Source organism: Talpa europaea (assembly GCF_964194135.1).
Source record: "Talpa europaea genome assembly, chromosome: 15".
Taxonomy (NCBI): domain Eukaryota; kingdom Metazoa; phylum Chordata; class Mammalia; order Eulipotyphla; family Talpidae; genus Talpa; species Talpa europaea.
Genome location: NC_140083.1, coordinates 55,140,910 through 55,163,321, shown reverse-complemented (window position 1 = coordinate 55,163,321; position 22,412 = coordinate 55,140,910). Strand labels below are relative to the sequence as shown.

Genomic DNA, 22,412 nt, shown 5'->3' with positions numbered 1-22,412 from the left:
GCCACTTGAGAAACAACGCCCAGGATTACTAAAATTTACTCTGAAAATATTTTTACAACTCCACTTTCAAAGAATTTGAGTTTCCAAAGAGAACTCAACAGCATCCTGGTCACAACCTAGTTTGTATAGTTCTCAGCTAAAAATTGTCAAAAGCCTGCTTTTTTACCACATCTACTAATTGGTGAATTCTATGATCAAATTATTCTGTAAATTTACAGTTAAGACCCGTAAGACCTGAAGTCAGAGTAAGTGAGGTTAAAATTGTGGCTCGGCCACTTTCCAAACTTATCATACTTTGGGAAAATGACAGTGCTTCATTTTGCTCTCTGACAGGATGAAAACAGAGGCGACCTCAGAGTTCTGTTCTAAGAATTAAGTGACCCACTGCCATGAAGCACACAGAGGAGAGCCTGACTCAGAGGAAGGGTTCTCTCAATACTAGCTCCCCTATTCTCGTCACATCCTAAGTTACCTATCTGGTCAGGATTAGTGCTATAAACTAGTATGCGCTGTCTTTAAATCTACTCTCCATCCCATAGTCGATCTAAAGCAAATATGCCATGGCTTACTCCTTTGCCCTCTGCTGCTAGCCTCCCATGCCCAACATTTGCAAATGCTAAACCCTCTTCTTCCCAGCAGCAAGATTCATCTTGTCTTTCTCAAAATTTGTTAGCAAGCCTACCTCGAGTTCCCCTCTTCCTACTCTTTGAAAAACATTTTTATCACTTGTAGTAGTTAACACAAATTAAGGTAAAGCAGTAAAGGTGGACAGGGTAAAAAATTAAAATAACCAAGATCTTCTGTACTCAGTAGCAGAAGACTTACTAAATTTATGAAGTAACTATTCTCATCAAAAGGATATTTGCTGGCTGGAATCCTGTTTTGCAAATGCTGGAAGTTTCAGGACTACATTCAAAGGATAAATAGATATTAACATATTTCCAAATACAATGTCTGAAATAAGAATCTCTTATATAGCCTTCAAAACTGAGTACAAAAATTACCACTACAGCTTCCCTGCTACCTTGCTAATCACACCATCCTCTGAATTCTATGTCTTGCATCGCACCATACCACACAGTAAACCAATTATAAAATTTTCTATCCTCCCAGAATATGAGCTTTGTGAAAGGGGATCCAGAATGTCTGCATACCTGTTACCTAATAAATTGCATAGCAGAAGACAAATTCCAATAAATGCTTATATAATATGTTGTATCTTTTTATTACTGTGTGATATAAAACATTTTCCTATATCTTTCCACAATTAAGAATGTTTATTAATTAATAAGTATATCAAATGTGGTAGTGTTCCTCTTTTTCTCTTGGAAGACTGTGTTGAATTGATGCAACGTCATATGATACATGGTATTAGAGAATCTACGAAAATCAGTAAGGAAGAACAATTTCTATTATTACCAAAAATTGTATCAACAATACTTTTTTTTACAAATTGTGGAAAATTCTTGATTTTCTATGGTAATGGCCACACATTCTCTAATTACAGAGGATACATGTGATTTGAATATATTTAACAAATATATCATTTTTTTAAAAAAAATCACCAAATTGTTTTTCCTTAATAATATCAAAATCAATCTGATATCTAAAAATGTACCAACTGTTACCAGAAAAACTCTAGTACCTCAACCCTGAGCATATTACTTTAAGAACATCTCTTAGGCTCTTTCAATATTCTCTAACTTATTTCCATCTTTTTTTTTCATGCCCTTATACCTGATGTTCTTTTAAATGATGGCAAGATATACTGCTTCCTCAACTATGTTTCTCCTTGCCAAATTCTGTAGCTCTGCTTACATGGAACAAAATCTTTATTATGTACAAGATTTAATTTTTGTCTTTTCCACTTTCCAAGACTGTTCTATCATCTAACATACATCTCAAACTAAACATCTTGGGTATCACTTAAATTATTAATAACTTATCTGTCTTAACGTCCTTTTCTTACATTACTAGTCTTTGTCTCCTCCCATTACACTAATCTGCCTGTGTTTTAAGGATATATTCTTATTAAATAGACCCAGCAGGGTATTTTTAACTTCTTACTGAAAATCAATTATGAAGTATTAATATTACATTAAACATGATTATTTTAATTTGAAACAATGAGATAACATGCTGGCAAAAACTTGGATAGGAATAGAGAGTAGGTAATTTCCCTAGAGATTTACCAGTTAATGTCAGTCTAAATCTGCAAAGGTTGGACCTGTTCAGATTGTTTACTAGACTGAATTTAGGTAAATCTGCAAGATGAACATGATTTACTTCATAGTCAAACATGCATTACTTACATCAGAACTTATACCTTGGACTCCTAAGAACAAAAAAAAGTTTACAATATTGAAAAGATTTTGGGATATTATCTAAAATGTTGAGTCTCTTAATGTACCTGTTATTGTGTAAATAGATATAATTTCTGATACAAAAAAAAAGACCCTGAAAAAATTCTTTAGGCAAAGTACTTGCTTCTGATACTTAGTCAAAATGGTTCTATTATTTATTTCTTAACAAAAATTTAGGTAGTTATATTATTAAGAGAAAATGTCTTTATCAAAAAGATAATTGGCTTTGACTCTAGACCACATCATCAGCTGTAAAGTTAATTTAGTTTAAGGTACAAACTATATTCATATGTAAAATTACTTTAAAAAATTATATTTTTGCATGAAAGGGAAAGGAAAAAAGCTAATGAAGTGGTTAATCCTACAAAATGTTCTTACTTACCAAAATTGGAACACTTCTGGGATTATAAATTAAAATGTTAATAGTTAGACTTTTAAAGTATTTATAGAACATTAAATATATCCAATTCAAAATTAAAGTTTAAGTATACTTTAAGATTATCAAGCTAGTCATTTATACTTATATACAACAATTAATATTTCATTAATTACAAAGCTAATGTCTGTATCATTTACCTGATACAAAACTGTCCAAAACAAAAACATACTAAATAATTTAAAGCCATCATTCTGAAAGGTACAAACCTAACAAAAGCCATTTGTAATTTATAGTATTGCTGTGGTTTTGATTAATTCACTTTAGATAGCTCATCTTTATATTTTGCATCTCAATGGAAATTACAAGAGTTATAACATGTGTATTGCAGAATATACCTGTATGATTGAATTGATAGTAAATCTATTTAATCTGGAACATTTCTAAAAACTTCACTGAGCTGCCATAATTTCTGTCAGCATATGTAGTACTGAAGGACCATTAAAATACCTGAATTGAAACTATTCCAGTCTAGCAGTTTGTAAGATCTTGTGTTACCCATAATTCCGACAAAGGCTGAGTTCAAAACAGCAAATTAGTAGATCAGTTTTAGATGCAGAATAGTAGAAATAAAACAAAAAACACTACAACAAGAACACAATTGACAACACCACTCGACAGGAACTGGAAAGACATAGACAGCAGAGTTAATAAGATGTAGAAATAGAAAGGGAAGAAGGAGCATGCTATCATAATCTAACATTAACTAAGGTTTAATTAAATTAATTACCTGGACTTTTAAAACCAACCCACTTTCCCCTATAACGATCCTGTTTGCTTATATTTAACAAAGGAGGAAATTCTAAAATAAATAACTCCAAAATAATAATCCATAGTTAGCATGTGGTAATGGTTTTAAATAAAAATTTTTCCTCCTATGTTTGTGTGAAATGAAAATTTCCCATATTCACCCGTCAAAAAAAATAGCTGCACGATTCATTTGGAAATGCAAATAAATACAGCACTTTGAATATTAGCACACTCCTTTCACTTCATTGTAAGTTTCTGTCAGCACAGTAACTCAGTGCCAAAAAGTTAACACATCTTCACCACAGAAGATGTTAATGTAGAGTTTTGTGTTAACACTGCTTCTTTCAACAAATTCAAAATTTTTTCATAAATACTTAAGGGACCTGGAGGTTAATATGATGTTCTTGAGAAAATGTTGCTTTTAAATGCATAATACAAATACAAAACAATCCAAGGAATGTGATATTTATGTCAAAATAATGTAATTAGAATAAATCATCAATTTTACTTAATTGAAAATAAAGCAAAATATAACTCATAGGTAACTGAAAACATTTCTATGTATATGTTGATAACCTTTTGTAACTTTTCATAAATAGTCCATTAATAACTGAAGATTGCTACATGTGAGGTGAAAATTATGCCTATGAAAGGGGAAGAAGAGAATGGATGAGCTGGTAATTAAAATAAGGATCCCTAGGCCTGGTTTCTCACATTTCTTACACAGTTATAAATAACTGGCAAGAAAAATAAACTCCCCAAACAGCAGTTTTTTGGTAAAAATTAATGCAATTTTAAAACAGTTTACTACTTAAACTGATGTAAATAACCTTCACTTGTTCTCCTAGACTCAACAGCTTCTCAGAGTACATGGAAGCAAAGAAATAAAGTAAAATGTTTTCCATAAACAGAAGACATCGCCAACAATTGAATATATTCCTGAAACCATTCTTGGAGTTCTCATACACGGTCTATCAAAATATCTGAGTCAGTGGTCCAGAGCAGCACAGTAACTAGCCTTGGGTCACAGTCAACATCAGGCATCTCAATTCAGTACAACTGTGCACTTTCCAAACATTTCAAGTTCCTAAACACAAGACGTGGAATGTGGCATAACCATAACCTCCAAGGTCTCAACAAATGAAATAGGCATCATTCTAAATTGGCAATTAATTGCTGCAGAATACACAAATACTACAATGAAGAAAAGATCTTAAATTGATCTTAGGATCAAAGTTAGGAACAGGGGGAAAAAACAAACCAAAGAAGAAAAAGAGAAGACTAATGCTTGGAAGCTGTATTGTTCAACTTTAGAGTTAAAATAATCCTAACTAGTTCTGTTTTCATGAAATTTCGTTCAAGGGCTAGAAAAATTCCATTCTGTTTCTCTGTAATTATTAACTCAATGACATCAAATCTCAGGGCAAGGACAAAATTCTTTTTCATTTAAAAAAGAGCTAATGCCCTACATCCTCAAAATCATTATCTATAATGTTTTATGTACAATAATTTAAAAGATTTTACTTTATACCTGTCAGTATAAGCCTCAGAAAGAGGTTACTGAAAGTGACATTTAAAATTTTCAAAAATACATGTAATGTATGCCAATAACAATACCATATCATTTCAACTTAAGAGTATGTTGTCAAAATAATAAGTGACTCAAGCAAATGATTAGGCTCTATTCTCTGGGGGGCAGAGGGTGCAGGAACACATTCCACACATTCTCACCACTACTCATTTTTATTTTAGATCTATAAAAACACCAAAGCATTAGTAATGTAAGGCCCTAAAATTACTAGCACTTTGATGCCTAAAATCTTTTGGTCCTATGTATTAAAGAAGTGAGTTATGATTCATACTTGTTCATTTATATAGAATAAATCACTACACAACAGCAACCGAGGAACCAGAGACATGAGATTTCTTTTTCAATTTTTACTCTACACAATGCTTACAATTGCATTCCAAAAGAATAATTCTTACTCTACAAAAGTCATTAATTACTTTTGTAATTAATTACAAAAATAATTTTGTAATTAATTACAAAAATAATTCTTACTCGACACTTTTGTAGAGTAAGAATTATTCTTTTGGAATTCAATTGACTCAAGCAATCTATAAAAAGATACTGCTCATGAAGAGAATTAACATATTTTCAGTTAAATGTGTTTAAGTCAATGGCCATAATGATCAAATTGTAAAATCTGTTACCTGCTATAAAAAGATACTGCTCGTGAAGAGAATTAACATATTTTCAGTTAAATGTGTTTAAGTCAATGGCCATAATGATCAAATTGTAAAATCTGTTACCTGCTTGGATCAAAGAAAATAGTTGACTAAAAAGTTCCTTAAGGATTCCCTCAAAGCGATACTGTGGCCAAAAAAAATGAGCCAAGATTTGTATTAAAAAGTAACTAAAGTATATTTCCATTTATTTTTAATAAAATTACTATAAATATTTTAAAGCAATATGTGCCAGTTTTATCTTTTTTGATATAGATTTGGCTTAAGAAAATTGTAAAAATAAATTTTAATAAACACAATTTAAGTAGATGAAAGACTGAAAACATATTTTTTAAGAACATACCAGGATTGTGAATACGATCCAAAAGCTTCACAGAGCGTGCACTAACAACACCCCCGACGTGCACAAGAAATCCAGGAGGAAATGCCGTCAAGGTAAAAAATGGAAATTCCTAATGGAAAGAATGGGGGAAAATATAACTATGTGCAAGATATAAAAAATTTATTTATTAAAAGCCTTCCATAAGGAAACAAATGCTATCCCTTAACAAAAGGCTCCCAATTATATATTACACATGCTTTGCTATGAAAAGTTTCTTTGGATGCTTGGCTTTCCAAATTCACTTTTCCATACAGATCATGTTATATAGAATTAAAATACTATCTTTATTGATTCTCAAAGAGGAAACATATTTTCAGAGGTCCAATTCAATATATTTAAACACACTTTTTCTGCTTCTCAATCTTCTACTCTGAGAGCAACTTCCCAATGAGATGAAGGGATGCTCTTCTCTCTCCCCCAATCTGTATAGTTCTCACATATACACCCAATTCCAGGCTACTGGTAAAGACTCCAAAGACCTGAGAAAGAAATCGAAGCAAATATGCAATGGAAGGAGGTGTGGTAAGGGGTGAGCAGTATGGTTTAAGAGATACACAATAAGGAAAAGACGGGGGCAAGGTAGAGAGGAAGGTAGAGAATGATGTGTAGGATTACTTACTATCAGCTCCAGGGTAGCAAGAGAAAATGCAAATACATACATGTATATTAAGGGGAGAGCTATGTAGAGGAAACTAGGAAGGCAAGATAATTCCACAAGTTCTTCCAAGCTTTATTCTCTTATTATATCATAGACATAAAATCAATTTCGAGACAAGAAGACAAAAGAAATGGTAAAGGTGAGAAAGGAATTTCACTGAAATGGCACCCAGGAAGAAGCAGGAGTTTCATGGCTGCCTAAAGATAGAGGTCTCCCAGTACACAATTACATGCAAGTGAGGGAAACACAATGACTGACTGTCCTGACTGCATGACTGATGTAGCTCACTTAACCAGGAGTCACTTACCAGTAGCCTCGGTTATTCAGAACACAACTAAGAACTGAAGGATAAGCAAACAAAGGGTCTCTCAGCAGTAAAAAGAACTGTTCTATTTCCAAGTACAATAGTTTATGTACTTTATTCATAAGAGATCCCCAGAGATCACATTCATACTATTATATGTAGTAATTAGAAATCTACAATTTTAGGAACATATTCAAAAATCTATCAGTATCTTTTTTTCCCTGAACCACAGCAGATTAAATGCAACAAATAAAAGCTAGGAGAGAAAGACGTACAGAATACTACTAGGAGCAGCACATTAAAAGCAGCAAGTTTACTCACTGGCTGCTTAAAGCACGGAGAATAGGAATTCACCAAAGCATAATTTACAAAGCATAGCAACTTGGAGTCATTTAGCAAAAAGGCAAACAGTCCCACACACCTCAGTAACTCGTGAGATACAGTATAACATATATGTGTGTATGTACATACACACGTTAAGAAAAAAATCATTTTGAATTTAGAAGTAATTTTTAAATGAGCCAGGGCAAGAAAACCCTGGGCTATATAGAAAAAGAGTAAAATGCCAGTGTATGAACCTGGATAGGTTGGCCTAGCTGTCAGGCAGGGGTAGGGATAGGTCACTTAAATGTATTATAAAATGTTTAGTCAAATGCTTCCTTATTTCCACCTCAATTTTTTTAGCGTAAGTTTTAAATGAGAAATGTATGGGGAGGCTCGTGTTATAGAAATGAGGATAGTATCTTACCTAATAAGATAAGTCTTCAATTTTTTTTCTTTTTCAAGAACACTGAAGCCTTAATATATCTGAGGCATTTCATAGTCCCAAAGAATTAAAAAGCACTTTACATTTAACCTTTATACTTAACTATTTTAAATATCTGCATAAGAGACACTGAATATTAAATTCTTAGTAAGCTAAATAGAAAATGGTATTTCTCACTAAAACTGAGAAATGTATTAGGCAAGTTCACATATTGAAAAACATCTACATATAAGATGAGTATAAAAAACTGGACCTAAATGATTTCTCTTTTGGGGATTCTTTACTCTTCTCCCCCAATTTTAGAAGATGGGTTAGGAAAAGCATCATCCTGGGAAACAGCCAGATGCATCCTGGGAAACAGCCAGATGTCCCAAGAGGCAGAGGAACACTCCGCCAACTTCAACTGTCCTACATGTCCCACGTTATCCAAGTAGCACATCCACTCACTTACACATCCAAATTTAAATCAGAGTAAATAAAAATCATTCTGTATTCACCAAAATTATACCTTCAGGCAACTCTCTTATTAGGAATTCCTGCTCTCTCACTGACTACTGAAAACCTGTCATCTCCATACCATCACCAGCAACGATGGAGGAACTTATAATGTGCCAGCCTATGTAAAGTACCTTAAAACTATGCTTTATAATCTACCCCATACCCTAAGAGGGAGGTATTATTACGTTCATGAATTAGGTGAAAAACTGAGGTAAAGAGGGCCTTTTATACTTAGGCTTTTTCTGAGCATTCAGCTTCTTGTCATTTCTGATTTAAACACCAAGTTAAGCCGATTACAATTTCTACTCTATTATTACACCTAATAAATTTACAGGTTCTCATTCATTGAAAAGGACAGTTTACTTAATATCAGGACAACTACATCCTGCTTTCAATGCCTAGATGGGAATTTCAGGGACTGTGAAAGACATTTCTATGAAAAGCGCTTGTATTTAAAGTATCTTTATATGATATTTAGATAAGATTTTATATGTTGATGCTTTGACACAAGTGCATGGAGCATAAATTTATTTCATAAATATTATGTACTCAAAGATAGGCTAGTTGAAAAATGAGAACACAATGGTATATTTAAATAGAATTTTCCTTAGAAGATATAGTTTACTTTTTTAAGATTTATAGTTTATTTTTTAAAACAAACATTCTTATCCCAGAGACCAAAGTAAAATTTCTAGATATAAAACTCCATGCTAGATTCTTACTATGACTTATTGTACAAATTTAACCCCACTTCTAAAAACATAGTAAGTTATCAAGAGTTTGCTTTATAATCAGTATATCCCAAAACATGTTCCTCACTAGTAGGTATTTTAAATGAGAAGTTCCATGGTAATATATTTTGGGAAATACAAGATTAAACTAAGGCATCTATGTTTCTTGAAGAGAAATACACATTCTAGAATCTAAAAATTAGATAATGCAATAAAATAATGTAATAGTTACATTATTCTTATAAGAGACATTGCAAAAATCCATTCCCTTTACTTCAAGTAGTTTGAGATGAAACCTATAGCCAAATAAAACTATCTCTATTTCTAATGACTCAATAATCTGACCCACCATGCCAAGATCTTCAAGTTATTTTTTAATATTCTTTGTGAGAGGGAAATAAAATACACTCACAATAGAGATATTTAGTTTTTACAAAACTGTAAAAGAATTACAGTTCTCCACACCTTTACTATGAATTCCATGCAGGTTCTCTAATATTTTATGCCCAATGTGTTAATGTATCCAAAACTTTAAGACATTTAAAGGAATACTCAAAAACAAATTTTATGCAAACAAAATTTTAAAGAACTGTTACTTGAATAACATCTTTTATTTAATGGATTAAATAAAGTTTCTCTTTTCCTCAAAAGAAGTAAAAGCCTACATAATTTATAAAGGGGGGCAAGAGGTAGAAATTAGTATTTCAAAAATGAATATAAAGTGTTTTAACTTGACAAAGTTAAGGCTTATCTGAAACAAAAGAGGGAACTGTTCAGACTTCTGGGCAATTTTTTCCCAAAACGAAGCTATACGAATGGCAGATAAAAGTGAATGAAGTCAAAAACAATGTTTTTGCTATTGATTATGTATGCAGGATAAAGAAATGGTCTGATGAACTCAAGTAACTGCCTGTGCAGTGTAGTAATAGAGATTTGTTTTTTACAAAGCTGTAAAAAAAAAAAAATTACAGCTCTCCACACTTCTATTATGAATTTCATGAAGATTCCCTAATAATGTATGCCTAGGATATTAATGTATCCAAAACTTTAAGAATGTTTAAAAGAATATTTGAAAACATAAAGTTTATGCAAACTAAATTTAAGGCAACTGGTAATCTTTCCCTTTAATGTCAGAGTTTTTTATAAGTTCTATATTTTTTTTTAAAGATTTATTTATTTATGCATACAAGAGCTGGGGTACAGGTCAGAGATGCGGGTGGTAAGAGGATTCACCAGAGACAGAGTGGGGAACAGAACAGGCACATCCACTGAAGTACACTGCTGAGGGGAACAGCGAGCCAGTCAGGAGAGGTCTGCTGTGTCATATGGGTTGCTCCCTGGCAGGCTGGGAATCGAACTAGTGCTGCAGAGGCTGCAGATAGCGTCATAGTGCAGTGCTTAACCCCTTGTGCCACCAGGGAGGCCCTTAAAAGTTCTTAATCAGATAGCAAAGTCACAGGCACAACATATTGGCAATTATCTCAGTAGATCACATCTCAAGGTTACCCAAGTGTTATGGCTCATGTTAATTCTAGAAATGGTAAATAGATTACTGAATATATTCCCAATATGAGGGACTCAGTAGAGAATACAAAGCCGGGAGAAGAGAGGAAATAAGAGCATACTGGCTAAAACATAAACAAAGAAATAACCAAGTAGACACATAACACTATCACTCTGCCCTCTTCTTATTTTCAGCCTTTCCTTGTATGTGGATTCAATGGATGATTTGAATATCTAAGTGGGTTTTTTGATAGAAGTAGCTGTATGCCTGTGATGTCTGAGAATAGCTGAAAGGTAATCGTTATTTGATAGGGAATATTGCCAAGAACTGGGTACAACTAAAATCTCAAAACTGCCTAATTCTGCTGCTTTTTCTAGCACTGTCAAAAAGGCAGTGAATAAACATACTTCTAGCATTAAAAAAAGATAGTCTAAGAAGTTCATTGCCTTTGCTTGTAACTATTCCCAAAAGCCAACCTTTAGAAAATAGCTTTGTTTTCATAAAAAGCATCCGTTTATAGGTATTGCTGTTTCACTTTTTTAAAGAATAGTATAAAATGGAACATGTAAAAGAAAATTCTGTAAATGCTTTTAACTTTAAAATCAGACATAATGAAAGCTATGGAACTGTGCCTTAAAATAAGTGACATGACATATAAGAGCATGCTCTGTTTTAGTTAAGTAGAAAAAAACAAACATGAGCCTCACAGTGCTACTAAAACAAAAAAATGTTGCATTATGAAAAGAAAAAAAGCTGATAACATTTGTTAAAAGCTTAAATAAAACTTAAAATGATCAAGATGAAAACTAAAAAAGCTACTAATACAAGAAATAGGTTCTCACACATGTCCAGTAACATACCCGCCTTCTACAGAACCTATGAGGCGATCCTCCCTTAGCAATGAAGTTTACACAAAAACATAAAAAGAGAAAAATCATCCAAAAACTTTAACTATTTTCCCACTTAACATACTGAACTAAATATCAAAGTTGTAATAGTTAAAATAGATGCCTTAACATACTGAATGAATACACTGTTTATGTCAATCTGTAGAAATAAGAAAAATCTGTGCATTCTTACCCCAAAGATAAGCCAATGATAAAATAATCTCAGCAAATAAATATATTCATATGCTAAAGTTACTTCTAATGTATTATAACTAGAATGTTTTTGTAAAAATTTCTATTTCCTTTTCATACCTTGAAACTTTAACTGAAATTAAAAATGATTTTATCATTCAATGCGTATTTGCAAATAAAGAGTTTGTAATAAAACCTTGGAGGACAAAACAAAAATAGTTAATAACATAATCCCCAATTGAAATTAATTATTCGTAGGCAAATTATTTTGATACTTTAAATACATTTTGAACTTCAAAACTACAATATTAGTAATACATGAACAAAAACAATTTATGGAAATAAACTGTAAGTACACGAAGCATGACAATAAAATCATAAACAGTGTAAGAATAAAGAATGATGAGTCTTACCCTCTGTTCCAGTGCCGATTGAGTCTGCTGTCTTAAGAGAGCTTTGAATGGCCCCCCTTCTTTTCCAGCACTACCACTTCCCATTCCTACAGAACATCAGTACATAAAGAACAACCAAAAAACAACTGTAGATACAGAAGGTTTAATTGCATTCGCACATATCATGAGTCAAATTGTGAAAATAATTCAACAACTAAATTATTTAGGATGGCAACTAAGCACATATTTACTCACAAAGAAAGATTTCTTTAGAAGCAAGATGTCCAAGTCCTACTGATCACAATCAGTTTAACATTTAATTTGTTCTAAAATATATATTTTTAATTACATTAAGGCAAGGAATTTTTGTGTCTCATTCAATTCCTTTTAAAAGTTCAATCTTCCAGTAAAAAATAATCAAGAAAACACCATTTAGTTACTATGCTGACAATTTAATATTGAAAGAAATAAGAGATACTGAATGTTTATTTAAAAGCAAATACAGAAGAGCATTAATTGTGCTTACTTAAAGTATTCCAAAATCCTCTAAAAAACATGATTTTTAGGCAATTTTGAAATACAGTCAAAACTATTTTCTGACAAATTAACATTCCTAAGCATAACATTCATGACAACAGTATTAATATTCATACTTTTCAACACTCACTTGTAAAAATCAACATAAAATTTTTTTAAGAACTAAAAATCACATACATGTAATAGACACATCACAAATGTACATAGTTATGGATGAACAAATATTTCCCAAGCTCTAAGATATATTTTTAAAGGCTTAATTTTATATTTCTTTCCCTATCTTATTTTATTCTCTGATAATACTACTAGACCAACTATGGTCAAAGAATTACAGCAAGCAGGGGACAGGTGAGAAGCAAGTGCTTTGCAGACTAGAGCTAATAGTTCAATCCCACCCGTGTAAAACTAAAGATAAACACAGATTTACTAGAATGACTTATAAAAAGGAACTAATTTACTTTTACATTTTTAGCTGTTCTTGGATAAGGAAACAAAGGTTAGCATGTGTATAGTCCCATTCTGTTCTTTAAAAATAGAAAATTTATCTTATAATGACCTATACATGGTTTATAGAGACTATACAATACTAAGTATAGAAATGAAACTAAGATCTTTATATGGAGCATACAGAAAGCCACAAAATAAAATATAATTTTGTAGAGATAAATGAAATGGCAGAAAATATAGCCGAATAATTGGTCATTAATGCAAAGGACAGAAAAAAATGGATAATGAAAGTACTATCACCAAAATGAAACTTAAACTGATTCAAACAGAATAAATGACTAATGTAATCACATGGTGTAGCAACCTGATAGTACAGGTTCGATGTAAATGCAGCTGGTATGAAGGGAAAGAAAGCAAAGCATCTGTAACGGAAATTCTAGTAATGAGAACCTAATAATTATTGAGAGTATGCAGGTCTATGTCAGACATAAAAAATGTTTAATATATGAAATAACTTTAGCAATATAAAGTAATCCTTAATTTTGTCCTCATTATAACTATAAACATTTAACTCTGCCAGTAAGAAAAATAAGAAGTACATCCTGTGTAAAATACCCAATAATTATTGATAGTATGAAATAATTACTTTTTCATAGATGATTTAAAATAAAGGGATTAAAAAGCTGACATAATGTGATCCTACCAGAAGCAGCCAGGAACAGCTCTTCACTGAAAGAAACACTTTTCCTCAGAACTGGGCTGACAAGGCTAGAATGATGAGGGGTAAGGCTAGATTCCGAGAGGAGGAGACAGGACTTTTTAAGATGAAGGGAACCACAAGAGAGAGAGGGGGAGCTGGGACACAGGTAAATCCTAGGCCCCTGTGGGTAAGGTGCTGTGGAGGAAAGTAGCAGAGAAAAGATGCAGATTCAGAAGATGATCAGAAAATGCAGGATAAGGAAAGCAATGGTGAAGCAAAACATAACAGTAAAAATGAATTTTAAAATGTATACACAAATTACACTAAGCATATGAAGTCACCAGCAAAACCATCTATTCAACACAATATAAATAAAAGGCATAGTCTAAAACAAAGCAAATCCTTTGCAAAGTTTGTATTCATTAAAAATTTTTTAAATGTTAACATAGAATGATATAACATTCCAATCACTTTTAGCTGACTTCATAAAAATATTCAAATTACCTGTCCGTTTTTGCTTAAGAGTTTGTAAGGTTATAAGGTACTACAATTTACAATTTTTTAAAACCAGAAAGTGCTGCTTCAAATAAAAATATTTTATAAATAAATATTTAAAGTAATAATGTACAGTGCTTCAAATATTACTATCTAAAACATATTATCTGTGACTATTTTAATTGAATACCAATTTAAAAAAAAAGCACTCAGTACCACATTAGGTAGACAGCAGTTGCTATTATTAATTTTTCATAAATAAAACATTAACTTCTTTCTGTCCAGCTTCAAGAGGTATGTTAATACTTATTTTTTTCTTTGTAGTTTTTAAATACTCAAAGCTGATCCCAGTACTTTTGATTTTACAAAGATTTCAGTGCCTGACAGTCAAATACCTTATAAATCATGAAAACTAAACAGGGGAAGAGCCTGATTTTAAAAAGGGAAAGTTAACTGGCATCAGGGTCAAATCAATGTACTACCTAGCATTCTAAAATTCCCCTCCTAGGGGCCTCCCTGGTGGCTCAAGGAGTTGAGATGCAACCTATGAGGCAGTCTGCCGCCTCTGTAGCACGAGATCGATCCCCAGCTGGCCAGGGAGCAACCCACATGGCGCAGCAGACCTCTCCTGCCTTGCCTACTGCTCCCCTCAGCAGCGTACTTCGGTGGATCTGCCTGTTCTGTTCCCCACTCTGTCTCTGGTGAACCTGCTCACCCCCCACACCTCTGGCCTATACCCCAGCTCTTGTATGCATAAATAAATAAATCTTTAAAAAAATAAAATAAAATTCCCCTCCTACTAGTTAAGCACTGGGGAAACCATGAAAATAAAGTCCTATAAAATGTGAAAAATTAGAACCTACAGAAAGAAATCATTACTAATTTTTCTTAAAAATAAGGCATATCTGAAAAACAGGTGATCACAAAAGAAAAAAGTTTTCTCACTCTAGTTACATTGTTTTATTTTTGGCTCCTCAGTTTATATATAAACTTATATATTTATACATTTAGGAACATATGATAGGACAAAGGACTAAAAATACCAAATATTGCTAATACCTTATAATAAGCTATTAAGGTAGTGAATTATTAAATCAAAGAAAATAATTTATTTAGAGGTAGCTTTATAAATACAGATAGATATACATGAAAATGATATCTGTTATAAATGAATTTTAAAAAAGTAAAAATTTAGAGGCAGAAATTAAAATACAAATAATTTTTCTTTGATAATACAATTGATTGCCCACTAGAGAGCAGAGGAAAAAGAAGCTGGGTTCAGTTAATGTATTACTTGATAATCTGCTTTAGAGTTGGCCTTTTAGTGAATTAAAAGAAAAAGAAACTGAAAGACCAAGGAAATAATTTCAAAAATATATCTGAGGTATGGCAAAGAAAAATAAAGATAATAATATTGAAAAGTGGCCTGGAATACACAGGTAAACAGGGCAAAGCCTTCTGGGTAAAGCCTCAAAAATATCTTTAAAAAAACTTATTCTTCAAATACAAATCATCTTTTTGTATTGTATTCTTCAAATACAATCATCTTTCTTAATTTGATTGTCAGATTTCAAGGCCAGAATCTCATTCTTTATTTATTAAAAAAATAAAAAGGAAAAATAATAACTTCACTATAACTGAAATGACTGAGTTTTTGTGGGCACAAATATGGTTAAGATGCCACATTCCAAAGCATACATTATTATGGCATTATTCTTAGATATTATCCATAATTATATATATGTAAAAAAAAAACCTGTTCATTTCAAAGATTTAGACAGTCATTAATAATTCATAAATTATCTTTGAATTGTGACTATATTGGGCCTCCCCTGGTAGTGCAGCGGTTGAGCGCTGGGCTGCGAGGCTGCCCGCAGCCTCTGCAGCGCCAGTTCGTTCCCCGGCTGCTGGCGAGGGTCCCACAAAAAAAAAAAAAAAAAAATTGTGACTATATTTATAAAAACAGATATGAAGTCTAGAGGCTTTACAAAAAAGTCCTTTCTTTAGAAGTAGCACTCACTAGTTTGGGTATTAGATTTTTTTTTTCATTGTTTCACTGATTTCATAAAATCTGGAATTATTTAACAAATTTGTCTTACACAAAAATAAGGTTACTAAAAACTCATAATTTTTTTAATTTTTTTTTTTTTTTTTTTTTTTTTTGCATAGAAAAACTGGAGTAAAAGCCAGAGAGGCGGAGGGTGGGAGGGTTCACCAAACAGGGTAGGGAGCAGAATAGGCAGATCTACTGAAATACACTGCTAAGGGAAGCAAAGGGGGAGACAGGAGAGGTCTGTTGTGCCATTTGTGGGTTGGCTCCCTGATTGGGAACAGACTCAGGCCACAGTGGTAACAATGCTGAGACTTAACCCCTAGGCCACCAGGGAGCCCCCTAAAAACTCATAAATTTAAGTGCCTCCCTGGGGTTAAGTCTCAGCACTATCAAGCTATCACCAATTACTGCGGCATCAGTTCCATCCCCAGCCAGGCATGGCACAGCAGACCTCTCCTGTCTCACCTGCTCGCTGCCCCCATCAGCAGTGTATTTCAGTGGATCCGCCTGTTCTGCTCCCCACTCTGTCTCTGGTGAATCCTTTCACCACCACCCCCACACCTCTGGCCTACACCCCAGTTCTTATATGCATAAATAAATCATTTTAAAAAAACTCAAAAATTTAAAATAATGCAAACTACACCTATGCAAATGTTTTTATCAACCTAGCCAGGAAATTGCTAGACAAAAAATACTATTTACAAAAATTGCAAACTATTATTTTAAACATTTTTAATTTTTATTTAAGAATAATGATTTAATTCTATTTTAAGGATTATGAAACTAACTTTATTTTTATCAACTTTTTATCATAAAACATATTCATAAAATCTCAAAAGAGATTATTAAAATACAAATAGGAGAAAAACATAAATGCACTGAGAAATATGCAAGAATAAGTAAAATAAAAATTCTATTTTTAACCTAGAGAGTAAAGCTAACAAAACCAAACACTAAATAACAAGAAACTAATAACTAAATAACTATCTATAATCTAACCATTTCAATTAAGATTTTTTCATAATAAAAATCTTAGAAATTCAGAAATAGAAACAATGAATTTAAAAAATGACTAATGCATGAGGAACTGCATTACAAACTACTAGTGTTACTTTCTATTCAAGCTCTTTAAAATATTATTCCACTTAATTTGAGCATGAAATGGAAAATGTCTACATACAAAAATAAATCCTGGACTTTACATCTACACTGTGATTAAATCAACAAAATGTAGGTCTCCTTGTTGAACAAGATAATTTCTGAACTGTACAAATTTGCATACTTTAATTGCAATAACTGAAAATGATCAATATTCACATACTCTTTTAACTTAAATGCCAAAATCAGGAAGAAAGGCTTGGATGGAAAGCTAATAAGAAACAAAACAAATTTGAAAACAAAGGAAAAAAGAAAAGGTGGGTGGAAGCGCCTTACCAGTTTTGGGTGTCAAACTCAAATCTGTGTCAGAAGAAGAGGACTGTCGACTGTAGGACTTGGAAGGTGAAAAGGAATAAGTTTGGTTTTTCAGAGGGGTTGAGGGTCCTGATGAATGAGTATTGGGGTTGGGATCTTCATTGAAGGGAATCCTGCCAGAAGAAGGTGGAGAAATATTAAGTGATCATGTGCCAAAGGACACGACAGATGGCAGCATGATCCAAACACCAGGAAGTATTGGGGTAGGGCCAGCAGTCATGTCTTAAGTCTGCAGCTGGGTATAAGGCCAAAGACCACCAATTGCAGTTTAACCATTCATCATTCTCCAGATAAATAATTATCTGCATTGAAACAGTCAATAAGCCAAGTAAAAAGCAAAAAAAGCATGAAATGACAGACAAAAGGGATAAAAAATATTAAAAGGAGAAATAAAAATACGTGACTGAAAAATATTCCAAATAAACAATGCTTTCTTAAATTATGAAAGCAAAATGATGACCGCAAAAGGTGTGTGTAAATATTCACAATTGTTTTTATATTTGCACACACAGATATCTTTGAAAGAGAAATGTGTTTCCTTATCCTATAGCATCAAGTGCCACAGCTAAAAACACAGCAAGGAGGAAAATAAATATAGCTCCATAGAAACACTGCATTTTATCGAGTACAGTTGCTTACCTGTTTTCCAATAACTCTCTTCCACAGAATATAACAGACCCTACAGGTTTTATACATTATAAAAATAAAGCAAGTCAGAAGCTTTGGCAGCTATTTCATTCAGAATCCAATCATCGATTTTATTTCTAACCAATGGCAAAAAAGACAAAATACAAACTGGAGAGTATTTTCCAAAAACTCCCACAAACATGACAGGGTTCTTGGAGGATCTATGGAAGAGACATTGGAAGTGGGACTTTCATGTAGTTAGAGCCTCGGTGGCAGCTAAATACAGGATTTCTTCACTGCAGCTGGACTTCAAACGAAAAGGAGGAAGCAAAGCTTGTGGGCCTGCCTATGCTACCTGCCTGCCTGCCCTCTGCAGCCACTCTGCCATGGCCTGCTTTCCCCAGCTCTGGAGTCTGAGCAGTCTCGTACCAGTGTAGATGAGAGTGGGAACAGACACAGAGAAGTTCTGAGTAAGTCGTGAGCCAGTAGCAGTGTGAATTGGGCTGTTGTGAGTCGAGCGGCATCCATGGCTTGGAGGATGGACCAGCGGTGACCTGAGGGAATTTGTGGTCAAAGTGGAAGAAAAGAAAACAATACATACAATAGATAGCAAAGTTATGTTAAAATAATTTAAGGAACTTCAGTTAGGGGAGAGGAAATTGTTTTTGAATCCCTAGCATGCAAAAAGTAAGTTGAAATAAAAATGATACCTAAATCTTTATTTGTTAGGATATAATTATAGTTTTAAAGGATCAGATTAATAAATTAGGACTGTAAATAAGGGAAAAAGCAAGCAAAGTTGTCAGTGGATTTAAATAATAAAAAGCCCAAGATTTGGATTTTTAGTTACTTTAAAATGTGTTATTTTAACTACCATAGAAGTTGCTATACAGTATTTTAGGGAGAAAATACCCACAGAAGTGAAAAGTCCAAGTTTTTATGTTTACCTATATATTACCTTTGAAACTGAGATATGAATAACTGTTGCTATAAGTAGTTATATTTTTCTATAAAGAAAGATTAACTAACCAAACTATTTGTCTAGAATTTCAAAGTAGGCATACTTAAAGAATATGAAAAGCGACAGTATAAATAGAAATGAGTCAACCAAATGTATACAAGCAAATAGGCACATGCTAGTATTTCAGTGCATCAATAGTACAGCCTGAAAACAAAACAAGGGACACTGCTTTTAAAACACAGTAATAAAGCAATGTGAATCTGTCTAACTCTTATATAGATTACTTAAACAGAATTTATTATTTAAAGTAGATTCTGAATTGAAGTTTTCTATGATGGCAACTTACAACCTGCAAGAGATGACATCTATGTGTGCATGGATATATTTAAATCAGATACACAGATAATTATTCATATACAACATTAAAAATGTTCATGGAGAAATTCAACCAAAAGGAAATAATTCAACCGGATGGGGGAAAAGCATATTGTATAAATAATATCAGAAACTTCGTATCAGCAATTATTTCACCTTGCAATGCTTTTGCTTATACATAAGGGGGAAAACCATTTGAATATACTCTGAAACACGATTATATCCTTTCCAAAAATCATAGCCTGACAAGGTTTAAATATGAGCTGTCAATAATTGGCAGTAATGTTCTTTCATAAAGTCTATAGACTATTTTCTAAAAACATCAGATTTTACAGTATTACAAATGTTTCTGCTTTGGTTGCTAGCTTAAATTAAAAAGGTATTTAATACAACTGATGAAAATCAAACAACTCACTAGCGTCCTTTTACAATTGACTGAGTTTTTATTTCTTTTTTCTCTGTTGAAGTGACTAATAGACTTAAAAAGTCTAAGAATAGTGACATACAGAGAAGTTACAGTTAAAGTCTCCTAGAAAATTACTTTTTTTAATAGAAAGCAATGTGTCATATTTTAATGCATTTTCTACAATCAAGACAGTTTAGCTAGAAAACACCAGAGATTTATATTGTACATAACACCAAACATCTAAAAGGAAAAATCAAACAGATGGAGTAGAATACATTAATAAAGGTAAAACAAATAAAATGAACACTGTAAAATGTTCAATTTATAACATCAAATTAAAATCCAAATCCACTAGAGTATAACCATAATGTATTCTTAGAGTTCTAATTCTTTTTTTTTTTTTTTTTCAGAAAACAACTAAGAAAAAGTCTTTTTCAAATTTTTTTCTTTTTTGTTCTCTTTTTTGCTTCTCTTTTTTTGTTTGTTTTCAATATTTATGTTACATATACTTAAGCACAAATGACAAGAAATTTATCTGCATACAGATAAACACTGTTTGGTATTTTGCTTTTTTTTTTTTTTTCTTTTTAATTCTTAAGAGTCTCCTTGCATAAAAAGGTGGTGTTACAGTAAAACCCTAGTGGTATTTCTAATATTAATCCATTCAGACAGAAACATAATACAAACTATCTTTTATCAAATTTCTGTCTAGAATCAAAGATGTTATCATTAAATGCCAGAACAGTTACAATCAGCAAAATCATAAGACAAGTTAAACTAGCAACCAAAATGATTCATTATAAATGTACAAAGAAGCTGGCTGAAGTGAAAGAATTTAAGTACTGAGGAGTTGTTGGGGACTTAGGTAATAAAATGCCTTTCAGAAAATCTTAATGAAGCAACTTAAATTCTTCATGATGTGACGATTTGACAATTTAAGGCAAATGGCTCAACAAAATTAGAAAATGAGAAAATCTGTATGATTTACATTAGTGGAACTCCTAAATGCAGGCGAAATGTATTCCCCTCCTATCTATCCATACATCATTCCAAGATACCAACAGGTAATAGAGCTTTCTCTTTCTAAAAAATAGGTTAGTGAAAAGAGAAAAAGTTCATACATCACAGCTGCAAAGTCCAGGCCCCTTCAGACAGTACAGATAGAGCTGGAGGAGGCAAGAGGAGAGACCCAGATCTATGCTTGTTTGTTTATGGAGAGATACAGAAAAATCTGAATCCCTCAAAAAGTTATACTTGCATTCTAATTTTACCTGTAACAGCAAGCAGTTCATATATTTTTAAGACATCTTAAATTAATAGAATATAAAACAATTCACTCATATTTACTGGCTGACAATGTATTGCCAACTAAGATTAAGGCAATATATATAATAGTGTGCTCCCTTTTCCAAAGGATTAAATCCAAATAACTAATGGCCTCCAGGAAGGAAGTAATTAGACAAAAAGGATAAAGTTAAGATAAGAAAAACTCATTTTAAAAAATGTAATTGTTTTCTAGTCAAATCTCTCTTGACTGTTTCTGAATGGAGAATACTTCAAGCTTTCTGAAAACAGAATTCTAACTCCTAGTAATGTAGGATAGGGGTCAGCAAACTGTATACTACAAGCTAAATAAATCTATCCTGTCACTGTTTTGTAAATAAGTTTCATTGGAATACAGCAAGTCACACTTATTCGCTTGCATAATGTCAATGGCAACTTTCATGCTACAATGGCAGAGCTGAATAGTTGCCATTAGCAAAAAGAACATTATTTATTGGTATCTTCAGATCATTTGCAGAAAAAAAACTGTTGACCTTTAAACTAGAAGACTCTCTAGATCAGGGGTTCTCAATAAAAATACCACTGGCTTTTGGAATGGTACAAAACCTCACTGTACAAGAGTTGTACCCTCCGCCCTCACCCCAATCGTTAAGACATAAAATTTTCATCTGTAATATTTCATGACAGCATCACCACTGTGTTGAGATCTCTGCTTTAGATACAATGACGATACAGCCAAATCTACCCAACAGGAGTATTTTGACTTACACATAGATTTTTAAAGATGTATGAGTCTAAATTCCTTTACCTCAGGATTGACAGACTGCATTTTTTTGGTAAACAAAAGCAGAAACTCTTTGGCAGGTACCTAAAATATTTACTATGAAGCCATTTACAGAAAAGTTCTCCAACACCTGCTTTACACAGACACCAGTATTTCCTGT

General features: G+C 32.6%; 1 protein-coding gene across 22 annotated transcripts in view; it reads right to left on the bottom strand.

Moving 5' to 3' along the window:
• Positions 1-22,412, bottom strand: part of C2CD5 (C2 calcium dependent domain containing 5) — a gene marked incomplete at both ends in the record, with an annotated part of 87,107 nt that overhangs the window by 40,506 nt on the left and 24,189 nt on the right. For 6 of the 22 annotated variants that reach the window (XM_084255230.1, XM_084255234.1, XM_084255218.1 and 3 more), the window contains 3 exons: positions 6,140-6,248; positions 12,132-12,217; positions 17,777-17,928. In XM_084255230.1, the coding sequence (XP_084111356.1) occupies positions 6,140-6,248; positions 12,132-12,217; positions 17,777-17,928 (347 nt within the window). Of the gene's footprint in view, positions 1-3,249; positions 3,316-6,139; positions 6,249-11,499; positions 11,533-12,131; positions 12,218-13,797; positions 13,990-17,776; positions 17,929-18,871; positions 18,997-22,412 lie in introns of those variants that run through there. The other 16 variants (XM_084255229.1, XM_084255231.1, XM_084255217.1 and 13 more) reach the window with 7 other exon arrangements.